Here is a 21,848-nt window from a genome sequence, read left to right as displayed (position 1 = left end):
AAGGGCCCCACAAAGTACTGTGGCCCCTCCCTCACCTCTGAGCATGTCCAGTCATCTAGTTAAACATATTCAGCTCTAATTACAAACTAAACTGGCTCCATACTAGACTACCTTTGGACCATGGACTGGGTTTGGATACCATCAGTAGGGATGGGAATCGATAAGAATTTAACGATTCCGATTCCATTATCGATTTTGCTTATCGATCCGATTCCTTATCGATTCTCTTATTGATTCTCAGGGGGTGAGGGAATAAAAGAGTACAAACAGGTGTGTTTCCATTAACTGTCTTTTATATTTCCATCTCTCCACAGAAAATATAACACATACAATATGTATAAATAATAGTAACAGATGACGCTGGGCCTGGTTCGCATGTGTGTGTGTGTGGGGGGGGTGAAAGTGAAACTACAGACTCTTTACTAATTCCTCTATTGCTGCATTTCCACTACGTGAAACCGGTTCGACTCTGCTCGTCTCCTGTTGTTGTGCACCTCATTTTCTTTCGCCTAATGTCGGAAACTTGTACTTGAGGGGGTACAACGTTGTTGCCCGCACCGGAACCGGAACTGAGTCTGGCGTTCACTCTGCCGCTACATTCACAAGTGCTGCTAAGTAGTGAAGCAAATACATGACACTCCTGTAAATGATTCACATGTGGACAAATGTTTGAACAAATTGGAGGGATTCCACCCTTTACAAGAAAAGGAAACTTTGACAGTGTTCCAGTGGACCTGGTGTGGTCTGTTTAGACCTGGTGTGGTCTGTTTAGACCTGGTGTGGTCTGTTTGGACCTGGTGTGGTCTGTTTAGACCTGGTGTGGTCTGTTTGGACCTGGTGTGGTCTGGTTAGACCTGGTGTGGTCTGTTTAGACCTGGTGTGGTCTGTTTGGACCTGGTGTGGTCTGTTTGGACCTGGTGTGGTCTGGTTAGACCTGGTGTGGTCTGTTTGGACCTGGTGTGGTCTGTTTAGACCTGGTGTGGTCTGTTTGGACCTGGTGTGGTCTGTTTGGACCTGGTGTGGTCTGTTTGGACCTGGTGTGGTCTGTTTAGACCTGGTGTGGTCTGTTTAGACTTGGTGTGGTCTGTTTGGACCTGGTGTGGTCTGTTTAGACCTGGTGTGGTCTGTTTGGACCTGGTGTGGTCTGTTTAGACCTGGTGTGGTCTGTTTGGACCTGGTGTGGTCTGGTTAGACCTGGTGTGGTCTGTTTGGACCTGGTGTGGTCTGTTTGGACCTGGTGTGGTCTGTTTAGACCTGGTGTGGTCTGTTTGGACCTGGTGTGGTCTGTTTGGACCTGGTGTGGTCTGGTTAGACCTGGTGTGGTCTGTTTAGACCATTTCTGCCTCAGTGCCATGTCAGCTACGTTCTGACCAAAACAATGCAGCATACATCTGACGTCATCACGAATGCACAACGAAGGCGGAATCGTTAAGCAGGCAGGCAAACAATTCCAAGGAATTGAGCTACTGGGAATCGGTTCTCAAAAAGAACTGGTTCTCGATTCCCATCCCTAACCACCAGGGTGTGATTTGTCAAAAAACCAGAGGAGGGGATGTTTTTTTTTGTTGTTGTTTTTTTTGGGGGGGCAGCAATTATACACATAGGGGTGCTGTCTATATCTAATGTAAGTAACGCTGGTGTGAAACAGAGTCAAACTTTACATATTTCAGTGTCCATCTTCCTACAGTGGATCTGACACAAAGTTTCCACACCTTCTAACCTGTATCCACTGGACTCACAAATGCTGGGCCCCATGAATTTGTCACGTTAACACCCCCCCACCCCTTTTATGGCACCCCAGTGCATGGGGACGTTTGTGAATTCTGAGACTGCGACAGTTGGGTTCAGGTGAACGTTAGTGACAGTGATGGAGGGTATAGGAGGAAGAAAACTGACACAACCTGATGGCATTTACAGCAGGTTGGTTGACCCCCCCAAGGATGAAATTCACTGAGCAGAAGTAGGGATGGAAAAACAGGGGGGGGGGGGGGGTTGATCCCCCTCCATCCCCCCAGCAAATTGCGCCCTGATTACCATGGTGATCATATTATTGGATGATCTGCCACTGCTTTTAGCACAATGCACCTACGTAACCCATGAATTTAACCACATGTCAGGGGTTTCAAACATGCGTCCCGGGGCTAAATGTGTCCTGCCAAAGGTTCCAATCCGGCCCGTGGGATGAATTTCCAAAGTGTAAAAATTCCAGTCAAAGCTGTGGAACTCACTTTAGTTCAGGTTCCTCATACAGACCAATATGATCTACAGCTGGGGTCACCAATCCTGGTCCTCGAGGGCTGGTATCCTGCATGTTTTAGATATTCCCTCTTCCCGCACACCTGGCAGTCGTTATCAGGCTTCTGCAGAGCTTGATGATAGGCTTATGGCTTAAAACAAGTAGGATACCGGCCCTCGAGGACCAGGATTGGTGACTCCTGATCTACAATCAAATAACAGCAGAAGAACCGGCAACAAAGAATGACTGCAGATTTTCTTCTCAGTTTGATGTGAAAAAAACATGACATTATGCCTATAAATAATGACAACTTCAAATTTTTGTCTTTGTTTTAGTGCAAAAAATAACATTAAATGATGAAAATATTTACATTTACAAACTATCCTGAAACAAAATGTGAATAATCTGAGTAAATATGAACAACCTGAAATGTCTAAAGAAAATTCAGTCCAGTTTGAACTCTTTTCTGCTTGTTCCTCAGTGTTTAGTGTCTTTGTAGATCTGATCCAGAATGCACATGGACAAATGATCAGTTGAGGCAGAATATTGTTAAAACTGTACTTACTTTTCTTAAGAAATTTCAGTTTTTTCAGGTTATTCACATCTTTTTTGTTTGGATAGTTTATAAAAGTAAGTATTTTCAGAATTTAATGGGGGGTTTTTTCACTAAAGAAAGACAAAAATTTGCAGTTGTCATTATTTATCGGTTATTCTGTTATTATTTGACTGGTTCGGTCCACTGCAGATCAAATCGGGCTGAATGTGGAACCTGAAAGAAAATGAGTTTGGGATCCCTGACATATGTGATCTGACTTTAAAAATTAATTTAATCAGATCCAGTGAAGTTCTGTAACAACTCAGAGGTTCAAACTACAAACGAATTAATGTAATGAAATGGTTTCATTTTAGTGGTGACTGAGTGGGAGGGGCAACAGCCACATAGTGAACCACCACATAGAACAGGGTTTCTCAATGTTTGAGCCAAGTTTATTATCATTAACAAAAACTAACAAAATGACGAAAACTAGAATTGAAAAAACATTTTCGTTAACTGAAATAAATAAAAACTATAATTGAAAGAAAAAACAATAACAAACTGAAACTGTATTGTGTGTTTACAAAACTAACTAAAACGTATAAAAATTATGGATAAAATTCCCTTCGTTTTCGTTTTGTCAATGTCAGATTGATGCAAAACAGATTTATTTCGCTCAAGCAATTTTATCTAGCAGCACCATATGACACTTGACGGTCTGTCACTTGTGGTTTCCAGTCGTCTTCTGGTCCCCACTCTACCTGGAAACATGGAGACTAAAGCTGGGAGAAAGCAGCAGAGTCCTGTCTGGGATTTATTTGAATACAATGGTGAAGATATGAAAAAAATAAAACTAAAATAAAACTAAGCATTTAGAAGAAAACGAAAACTAATAAAAACTAGCAAACCTGCTCTAAAAATAAATTAAAACTAACTGAATTAGAGGAAAAAACATCAAAACTAAATAAAACTAAACTATAATGAAAAATCCAAAACTATTAGAACCTTGGTGGACAGTGGGTCTGACAGAGCTTATATACATTACATAGGTTGGGGGGGGGGCTGGGCGAGGTTCTGCAGCGTACCTTGCGGAGGAGCGGGGAGGACATTGGAAATTCACCATTGACCTAATATGCTGCTTGATATTGATACTTGTACAGACTAACACCCCCCATTTTGGTCTCTGCACCCCCCTTCTCAGCTTTCTCATTCCAAATGCCCCCCGACGGTATCCCAACACCCCCTGGGGGGCAGTACTACGCCCGTTGAGAAACACTGACTTAGAAGAAAAACAAAACACCTAAAATGTGGGTTTTCCCTGGACTATAACAGGAGGACGTCCATTTTCTTCCTTTAATCCCAGATGAAGCAGAGTTTTCCCTCCGAGTACGACAGAAGAAGAAAAAAACTACAGCAGAATGAGCTGAGAACAGCTGTGAGGTCAACGCCTCCATGACTGTCCTCCCTTTGTCCAGTTTTAATGATAGTGGAGCTGAGTTTATACCAACAGAGAAGTGATGAAGAAATACTGACTACAGACTGGGTTTTGTTTACTGGAACGCTTCATGTATCCTCCATAACCTACGGCCTGGAGGGGCTTAAAGAAAAAGGTCGTGTTTTGAAGTGGGGGGAGGAGGGCCCCTTCGCAGAATTTTGCCGAGGGCCCACAGAGGTCTGAACCGGCTCTGAGTATGAAGATGGAAGAAGAAGAAGATGACTTTAAGAACACAAGATGAAAAACAACGAAAACAAGATGAAACAAAAGGGATACAAGAAGAAAACAACGTTAAAAAAAAAAAAAAAATCCAAGATGAAAATGACAGAAATGATGCAACAAAATTAGATGAAAACAATAGCTTGAATTAAGACAAAAAAAATCTGCCAATGAAACAAGTGAAAATTATCTTGGTCAAATTTGTTGAACTCAGATTTTCCAGATCTATTGTCTGTAAATCAGTTCTTATATCTGACTGAAAAGTTCCTCTGTAGGTGATTCTGTCTGATTTTAAGTGTGATGAGATATTTGGATTAGAAATGAGAAAAATACACTTGGTAACATTTAGATTTTTGCAGTGAACAGTCCTTATTCACAAAAATGTGAAAAACCTGAAAAATAGGTTCAATGTAACGCCTCAACTTATCATTTATACATTTTGATCATGTTGGATCTGCAAAGGTATTAAATATTTAGTAACAGACACAATATTGTAGGAGTTTGGAACTAAAACCAGTTTGACAGACTGGACTATTAAGACCTTCAGTGTCTTTTTTTTTTTGCATAAATTCATCCTGTGGGACAGACTGGAAGCTTTGGGCTGGTTTTGGTCCACAGGCCGTATGTTTGACCACCTATACTTTAAACTAATATACTGGAACATCTCATCTCTGAGCTGTTTTACTACAGCGTCAAAGAGCGACTGTTCGACTGACAAAGAAAAGTCCACCGTCAGGTTGTATTTAAGGAAACGAGTTCACGACCTCGTAGGACCCAGTCTGTGACCCACCCCAGGGTCACCAACCACCAGTTGAACACCGCACAAACAAACAACCAAAAAGACACAACAAGAAGAAAAGAAGAAAAACAACGTCAATGATGAAACAATGAAGGTGACGTAAAAGATGTAGAAGACCAAACAGGATGAAAACAGGAGTCAAGTTCAGCCTACACACACACACACACACACACACACAAAACGGATTCATTAGTCGAGTCAAACTAAAAAAAAACTGAAATATTCAACGTCCAGATCAATGTTCAGATAAATAAACATAAAGAGTTAAAATAAAGAGTTAAAACCTCAGAGAATCAAGTCCAACTATAAATAATCCTCTGTTTTTACTCAGAATGTCACATTTATCCTGTTTCTCATGTAAACGTTTCCACATTCTATCATTTATTCAGATTCCACACTGATCCAAACAGAAGAACAGAAGATGGTTCCACTGAGAGAACTTCATGAGTTTATGACTTCAGCCTCAGGCTGAAGATCACTGAGTTCATCAGAGGAGGATTTGACTGACCGGGGTCACAGCTCTGGTCTACCATATTAACTCTGGTGTATTTCACACATATATATATATATATATTCCCCATATATAAATAATATATATGGGGAAGCAAAATTTACAATGAACATTTAGTTGTTTTTTCTCAGCAGGCACTACGTGAATTGTTTTGAAACCAAACATATACTGATGTCATAATCATACCTAACACTATTATCCATACCTTTTCAGAAACTTTTGCCCATATGAGTAATCAGGAAAGCAAACGTCAAAGAGTGTGTGATTTGCTGAATGCACTCGTCACACCAAAGGAGATTTCAAAAATAGTTGGAGTGTCCATAAAGACTGTTTATAATGGAAAGAAGAGAATGACTATGAGCAAAACTATTACCAGAAAGTCTGGAAGATACTATTAAAGAAGAATGGGAGAAGTTGTCACCCCAATATTTGAGGAACACTTGCGCAAGTTTCAGGAAGCGTGTGAAGGCAGTTATTGAGAAAGAAGGAGGACACATAGAATAAAAACATTTTCTATTATGTACATTTTCTTGTGGCAAATAAATTCTCATGACTTTCGATAAACTAATTGGTCATACACTGTCTTTCAATCCCTGCCTCAAAATATTGTAAATTTTGCTTCCCCACCCTGTATATATATATGAAAACTGTTCTGGTTTTGTCTATTTCAATTTAATGTCCTGTCAAAATGAGCAAAATATAAACAAAATAATAATAATAATAATAATAAATTTCATTTATAAGCGCCTTTCAAGACACCCAAGGACACTGTACAAGAAGACAAAACAGACAATGCCCAAAACACAAAGAAGTAAACAAATAGATAAAAGAATAACTATGATATATAGAAATGAAGATGTAAAACTGACAAAAAGCACAAATTAACAAAAGTATGTGAAAAAAGAATAACAAGAGCCATTTAATTCAATCAAATGAACTCGAATGAACAGACATGTAAATGTCAGACATGTTTGGTGCCTTCAGTTGTTTTATGTTTAATGTCAAACACAGATGGACACCGCCCCCTCATGGACGAACTGGGAAGTGCAGATCTGTGACTGAACAAACCAGTGGATACCAAGACCCTGATTTCACCCCAGGACCCGGACCAAGACCAGGACCAAGACCCAAACAGACTCATTTAACACTGACATAAACTCTACATTAAAACCTGATCCATGTGAGACAAAGGAAACATTTGTTCAAATCTGTGAATGAAAAAAACAAAGATGAACATTTGCAGAAAAAACTTTTGTTATAATTTCATTAATTTGTGAAAATATTTCATTTAACAAACAGAATTTAATGCTGATCTCAAAGTTCTTCAACATATATATTTTTATTCTACATGTAGTTTGGAGTAAATTCTGAGAATCTGTTTCCAAGGTTTAATTTTATATATGATGTTGAAAACTTTTATCCTGATTCAAGTCTGATGTTTAAGTTCAAAACAAAAAAAGTGGCTGTAAATTCATTAGGAAGGATCAGAAACAGATAATAGATACACAAAAAAAATAAATAAATAATAACAATAATAATAATAATAATAATATAAAAAAGAATAATAATTGTTGATATTATTTTTAGTTTAGATGTAGTTTTGATTCAGTTCTTCCCACAGATCTGCTGATGTTGAAGGATTGTTTTTAGATTCAAATCAGAATTTTTACTTTAAAGATAAGAAATAAAATAAAACAGTCAAATAAAAGGTAGAAGAAGGAAGAAGAGATTCACAAATGCAAACAAATACTAATAAAAAATATATACAAATATAAACATACACTAATATAAACAAATATACTCTAAAATATACAAATATATGCAAATACAAATAAATATACACTAATGTAAACTAATACAATAATATAAACAAAAATATACATTAAAGTAAACAAATACACTAATATAACCAAATATACACTAATGTAAACAAATACTTTAATATAAACCATTATACAGAAATATACACTAATATAACCAAATATACACTAACATAAACAAATATATGCCAATATAATCAAACATAGTCTAATATAAATAAATATGAATATACGATGTCCATAATCTTTTTTTTTTTTTGTGTGTGTCCTCATGGTCCTGATGCTGTGTTTACTTTTGTTGTCTTACCTTTGTTTGTTGGTGTTTTTTCTTCTAAGTGTGACTCAAAGCTGTGACCTGTAGGTGATGGACCACACAGGTTTGGGTCGGTCCAGTTGGTCAGGTCCAGGTTCGATGAGGTCACCTGAAGATACTGAAGGACACACGGAGTCCAGACCTGGACTCTGGATGTAATGGAGACTTTAAATCATCAACACAAGGTCTGGATGAAAACTAATCCAACTGTGGATGAAAATAAAGGTTCTGACATTATTTAAATTAAATAACACTATAATTTAAACCAAAGGTGTCCAATGAAAAAAAGGAGGTGGAGACAGATGTTCCACGATGGAGACAAGATGTGAAATGAAACTCTGATCATCAGGGTTTTGACTTTTTAATATGAATTAAGGCTCATCTGGTCTATAAACACATCCATGGTAATAAAATAGTAATAAAATACAGGACAAAGATCAGTTTATATATTAAACAGTTTTCAATATGAACTAATACAGAAGAACATGTGGAGAACATTCCAGAGTCCATCAGACCCTTCACATGGTCAGTCCACATTCAGGTCCCATTAGAGACTGGACCCTTAGAGGAGTTCATCAAAACCGACGCAGAAAAGGGAATGGATGAGTCTGGGTGGAACCACGTGGACCACCAGGACCATGTGGACCATATGGATTATCAGGGCCATTGGGACCATCAGGACCATTAGGATCATCAGGGTCAGCAGAACTGCCATGGACCACCAGAGGGTCCAGGCCTCAGTAATGGCTGAGCTCCTCTGGAGGCAGAGGAAGGTGGAAGGGGTCTTCTCCTCCGATGTAGGCGCTGATGCCGTTCTGGTTTCCCCACTCGTAGCTGTCGGACGCCAAACTGAAGAAAGACCACAAATAAACAAACATTAGATTATGATCCACACGATGAAGAAAAACCTGGAGAAGATCAACCTGGACCAGAAAAGACCAACAAAGTCTGAATCAGGAACCGATGAAGGTCTGAAGGTCCAGGATGAGACAGGAGGCATTCACAGACATCCGTAAAACAGAGAATCACAACACACAGAGGGTTCAGAACCATCAGAGCCATGAGGACCATCAGAACCATGAAGATCATCAGGATTATCAGGACCAATAACCCGTGTCCCATGGCGGTCCCCGTGGTGGTCTTACCTGGCCTGTATGTTTGGAGGCATGACGCTCCACGCCAGGTCGTCATCGCTGTCGTAACGTCGCGGGTTGTCGAAGAAATAAGCACGAGACGAGAAAACGTGTCCAGGAAGTCCGGTTCCACTCTGCAGACCCACAAACCAACACAACAGGTTCAGTGGTTCTGGTTCTGGTCCTTTAAGGAACCAGAGGATCTGCTGTCATCGTGGACTCACCCGGTCCAGGTTCGGTTTTCGGACTCTGAAGAAGAACACGACCAGGGAGGTGGGGAGAAGCTCCCACACGAACAGGACCACCCCGAAGACCACGTACCCGGCATCGCCCAGGGTTGACTGGAGGTCCGCCTTCAGAAATGACAAAGACCACGTTAGGACCTGGACCAGGGCTACGTTAGGACCTAGACCAGGCCCACCAGGACCATGTTACAACAAAGATCTGTACCGGGACCAGCAGGAACACATTATGACCTCTACAAGAACCACATTGTGACCAGGACCAGGACTACAAGGACCACCAGGACCACCTTATGACAAAGATCTAGACCAGGACGACCTGGACAACATTATGACAAAGACCTGGACCAGGACCACAAGGACCAAAGACAAGAATAAACATAAAGAACTGAACAAAGCAGGATCAAAGATGATGTTATTATAAAGACCTGATGGACTGTGGCCAGTGTTGGACCTGGTCTGAGGTTTACCTAGTCCTGGTCTGAGGTCTACCGGGTCCTGGTCTGTGGTCTACCTGGTCCTGGTCTATGTACATGGTCCTGGTTCTAGTTCTGGTCTTACATACCTGGTCTGACATGTCGTAGTCGAAGGAGTTGATCCTCTTGTTGGACAGACCCAGAACCATCAGGTCTGAGGTCCACCTGGTCCTGGTCTATGTATCTGGTCTTGGTCTATGTACTTGGTCCTGGTCTGAGGTCTATATGGTCCTGATCTGAGGTCTACCTGGTCCTGGTCTGAGGTCTGCTTGGTTGTTGTCCGAGGTCTACCTGGTCCTGGTCTACGTACTGGTCCTGGTCTACATACCTGGTCTACATACCTGGTCTGAGACGTTGTACCAGTCGTAGTCGAAGGAGCTGATCCTCTTGTTGGACAGACCCAGAACCACCAGGTTGTAACAGGCTCTGGACGTGTACAGGAGGACGACGACGGCGCCGATGGCGGTCACCTGACACACCGACGTCCCCTGGACAGGAGGAGGCGGAGTCAGGGGTGGAGGCAACAGGTGTGAGAGAGGAGGCGGGGCATAGGTTTATCGCCACCTGCATCCCCTTTAGGGACCTGGGGCCTCATGTACAGGGTGACCCAAAAAAAAGTTAACACTGCCATAATACAACTTCAATGCCATGTTTATTCATCTTAGAATTAGAATTTGACCACAAATGATACATTATTGTAAAGAGCATGTACAGTAGATTCTACTTTTCATTGTGTCCTCCCTTAAGTGTCACAACAGCCTCCAGGTGCCTGCGGAATGCTTGACAGGTCTTATTTATGTAGGATGCTGTCATCTTTTCCCAAGATCTAACAATGGACCTCTCCAAGGCTGCCACAGAAGGGTGTGGCTTCTTACAGGCACCGTCCTCCACAGTTGCCCATATGCTATAATCCAGGGGATTGAGATCTGGACTCTGGGGTGGCCACATATCCTTGGACCAGAATGCCTGAGTCCTTTTGGAGGTGTGTGCTGGTGCACCGTCCTGCTGGAACACATAATTCCCATCCGGGTAGTTGGCAAGGATCCATGGCTTGACTTTATCATTCATAATATCCAGATATTTGTCCGTGTTGATGCGCACTCCTGAAGGAATGAACACTGGAGGCATCTTCTTTCCATCTGATGAGATGAGGCCAAAAACCATGACAGAAGCTGGGTGTTTTGTAGTGTTGGCATACTTTACATTATCAGGGACATCTGAAGGATCACTTCCAATCCATCGGTCATTTCTGCGGTTGGGGATGGCATCCACAGTAAAAATCTTTTCATCTGAGAACAAGATCGCACGACCTGCTGCAGCATGCTTGACATCTTTCAACAACACCTTGGACCGACTGACCCGACTTTCTTGTTGAGCCTCAGTAAGCAGTGGAACCTTTACTCTGGCCCTGGACTTCATGTTCAGATCATTCTTGATGAGCTGTTGCATTGATGAGCGGCTCACATCAAGCTCACGTGCCATCTTTCTCATGGACCTCACAGGATTTGTCTTGATGTGCCGTTTGACCTTGTCAATCAAGTTTTTGGTCCACACAGATCAGGGACGACCAGACCCAGGTTTTCGTGAGGCTGTTCCAGTATCTTTCAGCTTCTTTTTAATTTTGTAGACTGCACACCTGGATATTCCCAGCTTTGCTGCAATCTCAGTAGGTGTCAGACCGGCACGCAGCAATTCAGGTACAGCTAAAGTTTTCTTCATTTTCAACAGAAGCACATGAATTGGAGAGAAGAGAAATGACCTGCTGCATTGAGTGACCTTAATGAATCACTGAAGCATGACAACCTATGTAGATATGCTTCAATGGCTTTTAAACAAGCAGTCAACTGAGTGTACACTTTTTTTTGGGTCACCCTGTATAAAGTGTGCATACGTACAAAAACCTGGCGTACGCCCTTTTCCTCACTCCCATTCAGATGTATAAAGAGTGAAATGACCGTGGAAAAGTGCGGTGCTCCACACCAACTCCACAGCCGGAGTACGCACGTTCCTAGTGCTGTGGAACCTTTGGCGACACTTAGAGGAGACACTGAGAAACTGTTCATAATGTGAAAAAGGTCATTCCTCCGATTGATGTGCACATCAGAGATACACAGAAGAACAATGAACACACAGACACGTCATCCTACTGTCAGAGCAGCACATCCACCACCAGAACCAGAACCAGAACCAACCAGACCAACCCTGGACCCATCAATGCCAATCCTGCCTGGGAGGACATTCAGCAACAACCATATAAAGAGACAAGGACACACAGTTCACTGGTTGATAAATGCATTTACTGTCGTGTTCATGTTTGTGAGAACATTTATTAGTCGGTCCAGTCGCTCATTGACTCCACAGACTGTCCTCACGATGTCCTCTGGTGACCCGGGTCAGTACAGACCCATGCTGGTCGGACGGGCATCAGCAGTGGGCGGTGGTGGACCGGAGGACCGGCTAACGCTGGGGAGTCAACAGAAGCCTCCGTGACAGGAGGATGATCCTGCGTCTGACCATCCTCTGTCTCATTGTTGGAAAATAATAATTGGAGTGATTAAACAGGAGTCACAGTCTGTGATTTCCAGACATGATCACACATGAACCTTTATCCAGTTTATCTGTGATCAGACTGTGTGTGAACTCATGTGTGACTTACACTAATACTAAATACAGATTTAGCTTGGGGGTGATCCGCATCAGCCCTGAGAACAGTGTCACCCACAATATCGTCGACTTTCTGCTCAAACAGTCTGAGTTCGTCTCTTTTCTTCTTCCGCCTGTTTCAGCCTCCGCTTCACCTCCACCTTGACGTCATCATCTGATCCTGCAGAGGGCAATCCCACCTGCAGACCCTGTTTATACTAATTTGCATATTTAAATGTGGGCATGGAGAGGGAGGAGTCAGGTACTCCAACATATGCGCTCAATTCCACGCTGTCTGAGATGAATAAAGGAAGTGTACTTGGATTCGGGCGTACATTCATTTTCTGAACCCGCTTTATCCTCACTAGGGTCACGGGGGTCGCTTGGAGCCTATCCCAGCTACATAGGGGCGAAGGCAGGGTACACCCTGGACATTTCGCCAGTTCATCGCAGGGCTGACATATAGAGACAAACAATCACTCTCACATTCACACCTATGGGCAATTCAGATTAACCAATTAACCTATTGGTGCATGTCTTTGGATGGTGGGAGGAAGCCGGAGTACCCGGAGAGAACCCACGCAGACACGGGGAGAACATGCAAACTCCACACAGAAAGGTCCCACCCCCCGTCGACTGGTGTTGGAATCGAACCCAGGACCTTCTTGCTGTGAGGCACGAGTGCTAACCACTGCACCACCGTGTCGCCCCATTTCGATTCGATTTCGATTCGGGCGTACGCTCAGTTTTATTCATCTGGATTTTTTTGTGCGTTCGGACTTTTCTGGATTTGGGCGCACGCCAGGTTTCAGTATGAAATCCACACAAGTCTTTATACATGAGGCCCCTGGACTTGGGTTTGTTAAAGGCAAATCTGGATCCAGATCTGAATCTGGATCCACATGAATCTACATTAACACATATGACCCATGAACGCCTCATGTGCATGAGTCCCTGAACGCCTCATGAGTCCAGCAGTAGAACCTGATGCAGTCCGTCTTTTTTTTTATTTTGGCGTCCACTGGAGGAAAGCCTCACACATTTCATTTATTATTTTAATCATTTTTATACAATTTATTGATCATTTTGCTAATTTGTTTGTTCAATATTAGATTTATTTTGTTCAACTTAGTTCATTTGTTTTTTTTCTTTTCATTTTCATTCATTTTATTGATTATTTTGTTGATTTTCTGTCTTTTTCTATTGAGCACATCTGTTTTTTATTGTTAATTTCTTTAATTATTCTTTTTCATATTTTCAATACCATTAATTAGGCCTATAACAGTACACAAAATTTTTGGTTTGGTGCATTTTCCGTTTTGAAAGCCACGGTTCGTTTTTTTTTGGGTTCAGTACAGGAAGAAAGAAACCCCCTCAAAATGTCTTCAATGCATTTATGAATTTTTGAACATTTTCCCCCCAATTTCTGGAGACAATAGAATATAGAAAAACAGGAATAATATAATTCTGCTGCTATAAATCAGACAGAAAATGAAATAAATTATTAATATTACTAAATGTATTTCAAACATTAGTATTGAACTTTTCCCTGAAAGGTAGTTTTGAACAAACAACAAAAATCTAATCACAGTTCTGTCAGTTCACATTCTGCAGAAAAAGAACAACATAAAATTCCACATGAAGTGCAGCATTAACAAGAGGGTAAACTGGTATTCTGTTGAAACAAACTGAAGAGAAACACTGACAACAAAATTAACCTGATTATTTATTTTAGGACAGAGAACAAACTGTTTAGGACACTGTGTATTTGTGAGTGTGTGTGTGTGCAGGGTGTGATTTGTCAAAAATAGTGTGTGTGTGTGTGTGTGGGGGGGGGTTGTTGGAGCCGGGGGGTGGAGGTGGGTGGGGGCAGTTATATACGTGGGGGTGTGGTCCATAACTAACAATGGCATGAAACGAAAGTGAAACTTTACACACTTCTAACTCTTGGGTTCTATGCCTCTGTTATAGTGTGTGTGAGAGACAGACAGACAGACAGACACACACAGACAGACAGACACACACAGACAGACAGACACACACACACAGACAGACAGACAGACACAGACAGACAGACACAGACAGACACAGACAGACAGACAGACACAGACAGACAGACAGACACACACAGACAGACAGACACACACACACAGACAGACAGACAGACACAGACAGACAGACAGACAGACACAGACAGACAGACAGACAGACAGACAGACACAGACAGACACAGACAGACAGACAGACACAGACAGACAGACACAGACAGACACAGACAGACAGACAGACAGACAGACACAGACAGACAGACACAGACAGACAGACAGACAGACAGACACAGACAGACACAGACAGACAGACACAGACACACAGACAGACAGACAGAGCTAGTGTCAGTGTTTTAGAACTACCGTAGTTCCTAGGGGCCAAACAACATGTGTCTTATCACCGTCTCTTTCCTGGTTGTTGTCTTTCACCTGAACCTGAACTGATCCAAACTGGACTGGACTGATGCTGGAGGGTCTGCAGTCTCTTCCTTCCAGGTTCACATCATATTTGTTGTTTTTTTAAACCTTATATCAGCTGCTATTTCATATTTCGGGTCAACGTGCGCTCCTTCCGTATGTCTGTGTGGAACTTGCACGGATTTAAAGTTCTGCATCGAACGTCTTTGGTTCCTTTTTCTTTTTCTCATACTGTACCGTTTGGGTACAGCTGTGTACCGAAATGGTTCGGTTCGGTACGTGGACCGTTACAGGCCTAATATTTATTATTTTTTTGGTTCATGTTTTCATTACTTTATTCATATTCACTTTATTGATCATATTTTCTTCATCTTTATTGATTTCATGTCATTTTCTCCTGTTGGACATGAACAGATGTTGGTTTTATGTAGATTTTATTCATTTCATAATTTATTTGGTTTATTTTAGGTAATTTTTTTCCTTTCAGACATGAGCAAAAGATGATTTTTGCTCATTTGATTTATAATTTTGTTCATTATTTGTTTGTTTTTCTTGATTATTTGTTTTTTTTTAAATATTTGTTCTGGTTCGTGTGCAGAGGGGTGTGTCTCTCACCTTGGACTCCAGGTAGATGTTCGCCAGTGACATCTTGGCGATCTTATAGAGACAAACCGACAGCGAGACGGCGCAGAGGACAAACAGGGAGTCGTTGACGGTGACCCTCACCAGGACGACGGCGTGCGTTTCCGCAGACGACGTCCTGACCACGACGGCGCAGGCCAGGTTGACGACGAGGAAGAGCAGACTGACGAGGAGGAAGAGCAGGTAGAGGGGCAGCCTGGGGGGTCACATGACCACAACACGCCATCAGACGCCGTCAGGACACGTATGACGTCACATGTGCAGGTGTGGGCGTTTACCTGTATCTGAGCAGCTCCGGGTCGAACTTGGACTTGGCCTTGAACACAACCTGTTAAAAAAATAATAATTTTTAATTAAAAATAAAGAAAAACCAGCTGATTCTCACTTCTCTGTTCTCAAACGCATCACTTCCCCTTCAAACAGGAAGTGGACGTTTCACAGTTCACGTCACGCCAGACCCAGACTCAAACATTTACAGTAAAAAGACCACGATTCACCGCAGTTGACAGTGGAAAAAGTCGACTGGATGAAAACCACGTCTATGTTTAACGAGACCACAAAAAAAACGGAACAAACAAGAACTGATGTTGAACCTTCAGTTATACATGAAAATATCAGATGAATAAATAAAAAAGAATCAGCAGAAAGTGAAGACAGAGCAGGATTTATCTGAACCAACGGGACCGCCAACTGTCATCTGAACCCCCCAGGACCCTGTAGACCACATCAGAACCCCCAGGACCATATAGACCACATCAGAACCCACCAGGACCATCTAGACCCCATCGGAACCCACCAGGGCCATATAGACCCCATCAGAACCCACCAGGACCATATAGACCACATCAGACCTCCCAGGACCATATAGACCTCATCAGACCCCCCAGGACCAAATAGACCACATCACAACCCCCCAGGACCCTGTAGAACACATCAGACCCCCCCCCAGGACCCTGTAATAATAATAATAATAATAATAATAATAATAATAATAATAATAATAATAATCTTTATTTATATAGCACTTTTCATACATTAAAAACTGTAGCACAAAGTGCTTTACATATCAGTTTAAAAATCAGTACCGCCCCCCCCCCCCCCACACCCACACACACACACATATACATGCAAACCCACAAACTCACACATACTTAAGAAGACTGACTGAGCACGGGTAGACCAGAACAAAAATGTACAAGTAAAAGAGGAGGTGCTGTCTCAGGGAGCCATCCGCACCAGGAGGCAGCCGCCGACCCCGGCAACCACACTGTAGACCACATTGGAACCCCCAGGACCCTATGGACCACATCAGACCCTACAGGTCCCTGAAGACCACATCAGACCAACAGGACCATATTGACCAAATCAGACCCCCAGGACCCTGTAGACCACACCAGACCTCCCAGGACCATATAGACCACATCATAACCCCCCAGGACCCTGAAGACCACATCAGACCTCCCAGGACCATATAGACCACATCATAACCCCCCAGGACCCTGTAGACCACATCAGACCCCCAGGACTCTGTAGACTCCATCAGAACCCACCAGGGCCATATAGACTACATCAGACTCCCCAGGACCATATAGACCACATCATAACCCCCCAGGACCCTGTAGCCCACATCAGACCGCCAGGACCCTGTAGACCCCATTAGAACCCTGCAGGACCATATAGACCACATCAGACCTCCCAGGACCATATAGACCACATCAGAACCCCCAGGACCATATAGACCCCATCAGACCCCCCAGGACCATATAGACCACATCAGAACCCCCAGGACCATATAGACCACATCAGAACCCACCAGGACCATCTAGACCCCATCAGAACCCACCAGGACCATATAGACCCCATCAGACCCCCCAGGACCATATAGACCACATCAGACCTCCCAGGACCATATAGACCACATCACAACCCCCCAGGACCCTGTAGACCACATCAGACCCCCAGGACCCTGTAGACCTCATTAGAACCCCCCAGGACCATACAGACCACATCACAACCCCCCAGGACCCTGTAGACCCCATTAGAACCCCCTAGGACCATATAGACCACATCAGACCTCCCAGGACCATATAGACCTCATCAGACCCCCCAGGACCAAATAGACCACATCACAACCCCCCAGGACCCTGTAGAACACATCAGACCCCCCCCCCAGGACCCTGTAATAATAATAATAATAATAATAATAATAATAATAATAATCTTTATTTATATAGCACTTTTCATACATTAAAAACTGTAGCACAAAGTGCTTTACATATCAGTTTAAAAATCAGTACCGCCCCCCCCCCCCCCCACACCCACACCCACACACACACACATATACATGCAAACCCACAAACTCACACATACTTAAGAAGACTGACTGAGCACGGGTAGACCAGAACAAAAATGTACAAGTAAAAGAGGAGGTGCTGTCTCAGGGAGCCATCCGCACCAGGAGGCAGCCGCCGACCCCGGCAACCACACTGTAGACCACATTGGAACCCCCAGGACCCTATGGACCACATCAGACCCTACAGGTCCCTGAAGACCACATCAGACCAACAGGACCATATTGACCAAATCAGACCCCCAGGACCCTGTAGACCACACCAGACCTCCCAGGACCATATAGACCACATCATAACCCCCCAGGACCCTGAAGACCACATCAGACCTCCCAGGACCATATAGACCACATCATAACCCCCCAGGACCCTGTAGACCACATCAGACCCCCAGGACTCTGTAGACTCCATCAGAACCCACCAGGGCCATATAGACTACATCAGACTCCCCAGGACCATATAGACCACATCATAACCCCCCAGGACCCTGTAGCCCACATCAGACCCCCAGGACCCTGTAGACCCCATTAGAACCCTGCAGGACCATATAGACCACATCAGACCTCCCAGGACCCTGTAGCCCACATCAGACCCCCAGGACCCTGTAGACCCCATTAGAACCCTGCAGGACCATATAGACCACATCAGACCTCCCAGGACCATATAGACCACATCAGAACCCACCAGGACCATATAGACCACATCAGAACCCACCAGGACCATATAGACCACATCACAACCCCCCAGGACCCTGTAGACCACATTGGAACCCCCAGGACCCTATGGACCACATCAGACCCTACAGGTCCCTGAAGACCACATCAGACCAACAGGACCATGTAGACCAAACCAGAACCCCCAGGACCATGTAGACCACACCGGCCCCCTTAGAACCCTGTAGACCACATCAACCCCCCCCCAGGACCCTGTAGACTACATCAGATCCCCCAAGACCATGCATACCAGAACTCCCGGACTCATACAGACCACCCCGGAGCCTTCCCAGACCTGGTCCCAGACCTGGTCCCAGACCCGGTCCCGGACCCGGTCCCGGACCCACCTGTGCGCAGTAGAGGTTCATGAGGCTCAGGGTCCAGAACTGCAGGCAGACCGGCAGACAGTACAGGCTCCAGAACGGAACCGGACCCAGGCTGTTGACGGTCCTGGAGTTCCGGAAGTAGAAGGAGAAGAGCAGGGTTCGGAGCGCGGCCCAGACCAGGCACAGGAACAGGAACCCGGTCTGGAAACTCACGCGCTTGTGTCGGTACCGGAGCACGAGCCACAGCTGCGCGTACACGAACAGGAAGAGGAGCGCGTAGAAGGCGGTGTAGACCCCGGTCAGACCCAGGGTCACGAACGGACGCACGGCCGGGCCCAGGGTCGGCGGAGGAACCGGGGGGTCCGGAGGAGGGACCGGGGGGTCCGGAGGAGCCGCCATGGGCCACCGGGTCCGGACACGGGCCGAGGAGGAGGCGCTCAGGAGCGGAGGAGGAGAACCGAGGAGGCACGGAGACCGGGACGCATGACCAGGAGGAGGAGGAGCGGGACCTGGAGCGGGACCAGCCGAGGAGAACCGCAGAGGAACCTCCGTCCGGTCCGGACCCGCCCCGTGCACAACCACGTGACGTTACGCATCAGCTGACGCATGACGCGGCACCTTTAACCCTGTGGTGGACCAGGGTCCGGTGGAGGTCCAAAAGGGGGTCCGGTGGAGGTCCAAAAGGGGGTCCGGTGGAGGTCCAAGCCGCGGACCCTCTGGTCCATCTATGCTCAGACCTTCATCCACCAGCAGAAAAAAAACAAAACATCAAATATAGCATGAATATAACATGAACCAGAAAAATGGAATAAATGTAAATATAATAATAATAATAATAATGATAATAATGATAATAATAATAATGATAATAATAATAATAATAATAATAATAATGTCTCCTTAAATCCACTGATCATACGAAACTATGTGTGGTTTATTTGATTCTGTATTTTAAGTCCTTTATGTTTTATACACACACACACACACACATATATATATATATAATGCATATTATAGTATTATAACAATTACTTACTACTACTTTATTATTTTTAGTTCTTTCTAACGTGTAATTGCCTGTTTTTTTCCACTGTTTTTATAGTTATTATTTTTCTTGTAATATTTGGTATTTGGTTACATTCAGTGTTGTGCACTGATTTATTACAATGTTGTTTTTAATGTGAAGAATTTGAAAGGTTAATTATTCAAAGAAACTGAATAAACGTCTTTAACACATGATTTTTATGCAGAAAACAGGAGAAAATTCATATGACTGAACTGTTGAAGTTCAAAATGACATGATTTCTAAAGTTCTAAACAGAAAATGAGTCAAATATTCAAGTGAAACCTGAGTTTTTAACATAAACGACGGTGGTTTTAACTGGACTTGGATTCAGACACTACATGGATCCTGGTCCAGACGAGGACCGGGTTTGTGTTTATTCTGGGTCGTGTGAACATGGAGGAGGTCGAAGATGGAGACGGGACCGGGTCAACGTATGTTTACCCCAGAAGGACCTCTGTCCCACAGCACATCCATCCAGAACCAGAACCACCTAGACCTGATGGAACCACATGGGTCTGGACCACTGTGGACAACCCTCAGACCACATCCAGAACCAGAACCATCTAGACCTGATGGAACCACATGGGTCTGGATCATCAGGGACCTGGAAACTTTACAGAATGGTGAATATTTTACTGTCTCAACTTTTTCTTGAATATTTTTCTAAAATTGAGTCTGTTTTCAAAAAGGTCAAATAATGTGTTTGTTTTTGACCTAAAACAGGTCAAAGGTCATTTACTTCTTACTGTTTTCAGTTTTAATTTAATGTTCTGTCCAGTAACATTTTCTGACTCTTTATGGTCGAATTAAACACATGATACATTTACAGGATTCAAACCAGAAACTCATCAGATGTAAAATGATTAACGTTTCTGTTTGAAATAACTGATCAAAATAACATGTAAAGGTGTTAAAATGTCAGCTTTAGATTATTTCTAGTTTTTATTTTAACTCTATCACAGGAACTAATTATTATAATAGTTTAACATTATATTAAAATTGCAGATTAAAAAATAATTTCATTTTTGGAGCTTATTTTGTCAGATTTTCATCCAAATGTGTTGGTTTTATGTTTGTTTCATTTGATTATGCATCAGATTTCGACAACATATTAACTTTTTTTTTTTTAATTATTGTTATTACAACAGTTAATAATTGTGTTTAGATTTGTGAAATGTTTAGTATTGTTCATGTTTTGGCCAAAAATAAGACTTTAAAACCACAAAGCATCAACATGTTGAATAAGAACTGAAATTTTGTCGTTTTACAGGAAAAAATAAAAAGAATTAAATCACCAATTAAAGTTACGTTCACACAGCAGGTCTTAATGCATGATTCAGATTTTTTGGTGAAATCTGATTTTTTTGTGTCATTCATTCATATTCCACATTAAATGCAACTTCTATTAGTTTTGAGTCTGAACTGAATGCGACCCTGAAGTGACCCACATGCACTAAAGTGGTCCTGAAGTGACCCACATGCACTAAAGAGGTCCTGATAGCATATGAGACCACAGACACACACTGTGTTTACAGAAGGAAATATGGAGGACAAAGAACTGGGACGTTTGTTGTGGTTCAATGACAAAGGTTGATAAATGCGACCTGGACGTTCAGACTGAAGTCACATTGGAAAATATCAGATCTGTATCAGATTTAGGACCACATATGACAGTGGTCTGGGTCAGATTTAGGACCACATATGACAGTGGTCTGGGTCAGATTTAGGACCACATATGACAGTGGTCTGGGTCAGATTTAGGACCACATATGACAGTGGTCTGGGTCAGATTTAGGACCACATATGACAGTGGTCTGGGTCAGATTAGTGCTGTTCAGACTGTCTTTAACAGATCAGATCCAGGTC

General features: G+C 43.2%; 1 protein-coding gene across 1 annotated transcript; it reads right to left on the bottom strand.

Annotated features, from left to right (window-relative positions):
• Positions 1 to 8,273: 8,273 nt before the first annotated feature.
• On the bottom strand, positions 8,274 to 19,567 carry LOC115433796 (integral membrane protein GPR137B-like). Its single transcript, XM_030155300.1, has 7 exons — positions 18,938 to 19,567; positions 15,808 to 15,857; positions 15,503 to 15,725; positions 10,121 to 10,267; positions 9,286 to 9,414; positions 9,074 to 9,195; positions 8,274 to 8,777 (listed from the first exon to the last, which is right to left on the bottom strand). The coding sequence occupies exons 1-7, from the start codon at positions 19,313 to 19,315 to the stop codon at positions 8,666 to 8,668; spliced, it is 1,161 nt and encodes a 386-aa protein (XP_030011160.1). The 5' UTR covers positions 19,316 to 19,567; the 3' UTR covers positions 8,274 to 8,665.
• Positions 19,568 to 21,848: the final 2,281 nt, after the last annotated feature.

This window comes from Sphaeramia orbicularis, chromosome 15, assembly GCF_902148855.1.
Source record: "Sphaeramia orbicularis chromosome 15, fSphaOr1.1, whole genome shotgun sequence".
Classification (NCBI taxonomy): Eukaryota; Metazoa; Chordata; class Actinopteri; order Kurtiformes; family Apogonidae; genus Sphaeramia; species Sphaeramia orbicularis.
Note: the sequence above shows the minus strand (reverse complement) of the source record. Positions and strands in the feature narration are given on the sequence as shown.

What these genes read in the sequence shown, in the direction of transcription:
- LOC115433796 (XM_030155300.1), bottom strand. Translation starts at nt 19,315, where the DNA reads ATGGCGGCTCCTCCGGACCCCCCGGTCCCTCCTCCGGACCCCCCGGTT. An exon ending in CCGGAGCTGCTCAGATACAG is followed by an intron (nt 15,726 to 15,807) that starts GTAAACGCCCAC and finishes GTGACCCCCCAG; the next exon opens with GCTGCCCCTCTACCTGCTCT. An exon ending in GGTACAACGTCTCAGACCAG is followed by an intron (nt 9,415 to 10,120) that starts GTATGTAGACCA and finishes TCATTTCTGAAG; the next exon opens with GCGGACCTCCAGTCAACCCT.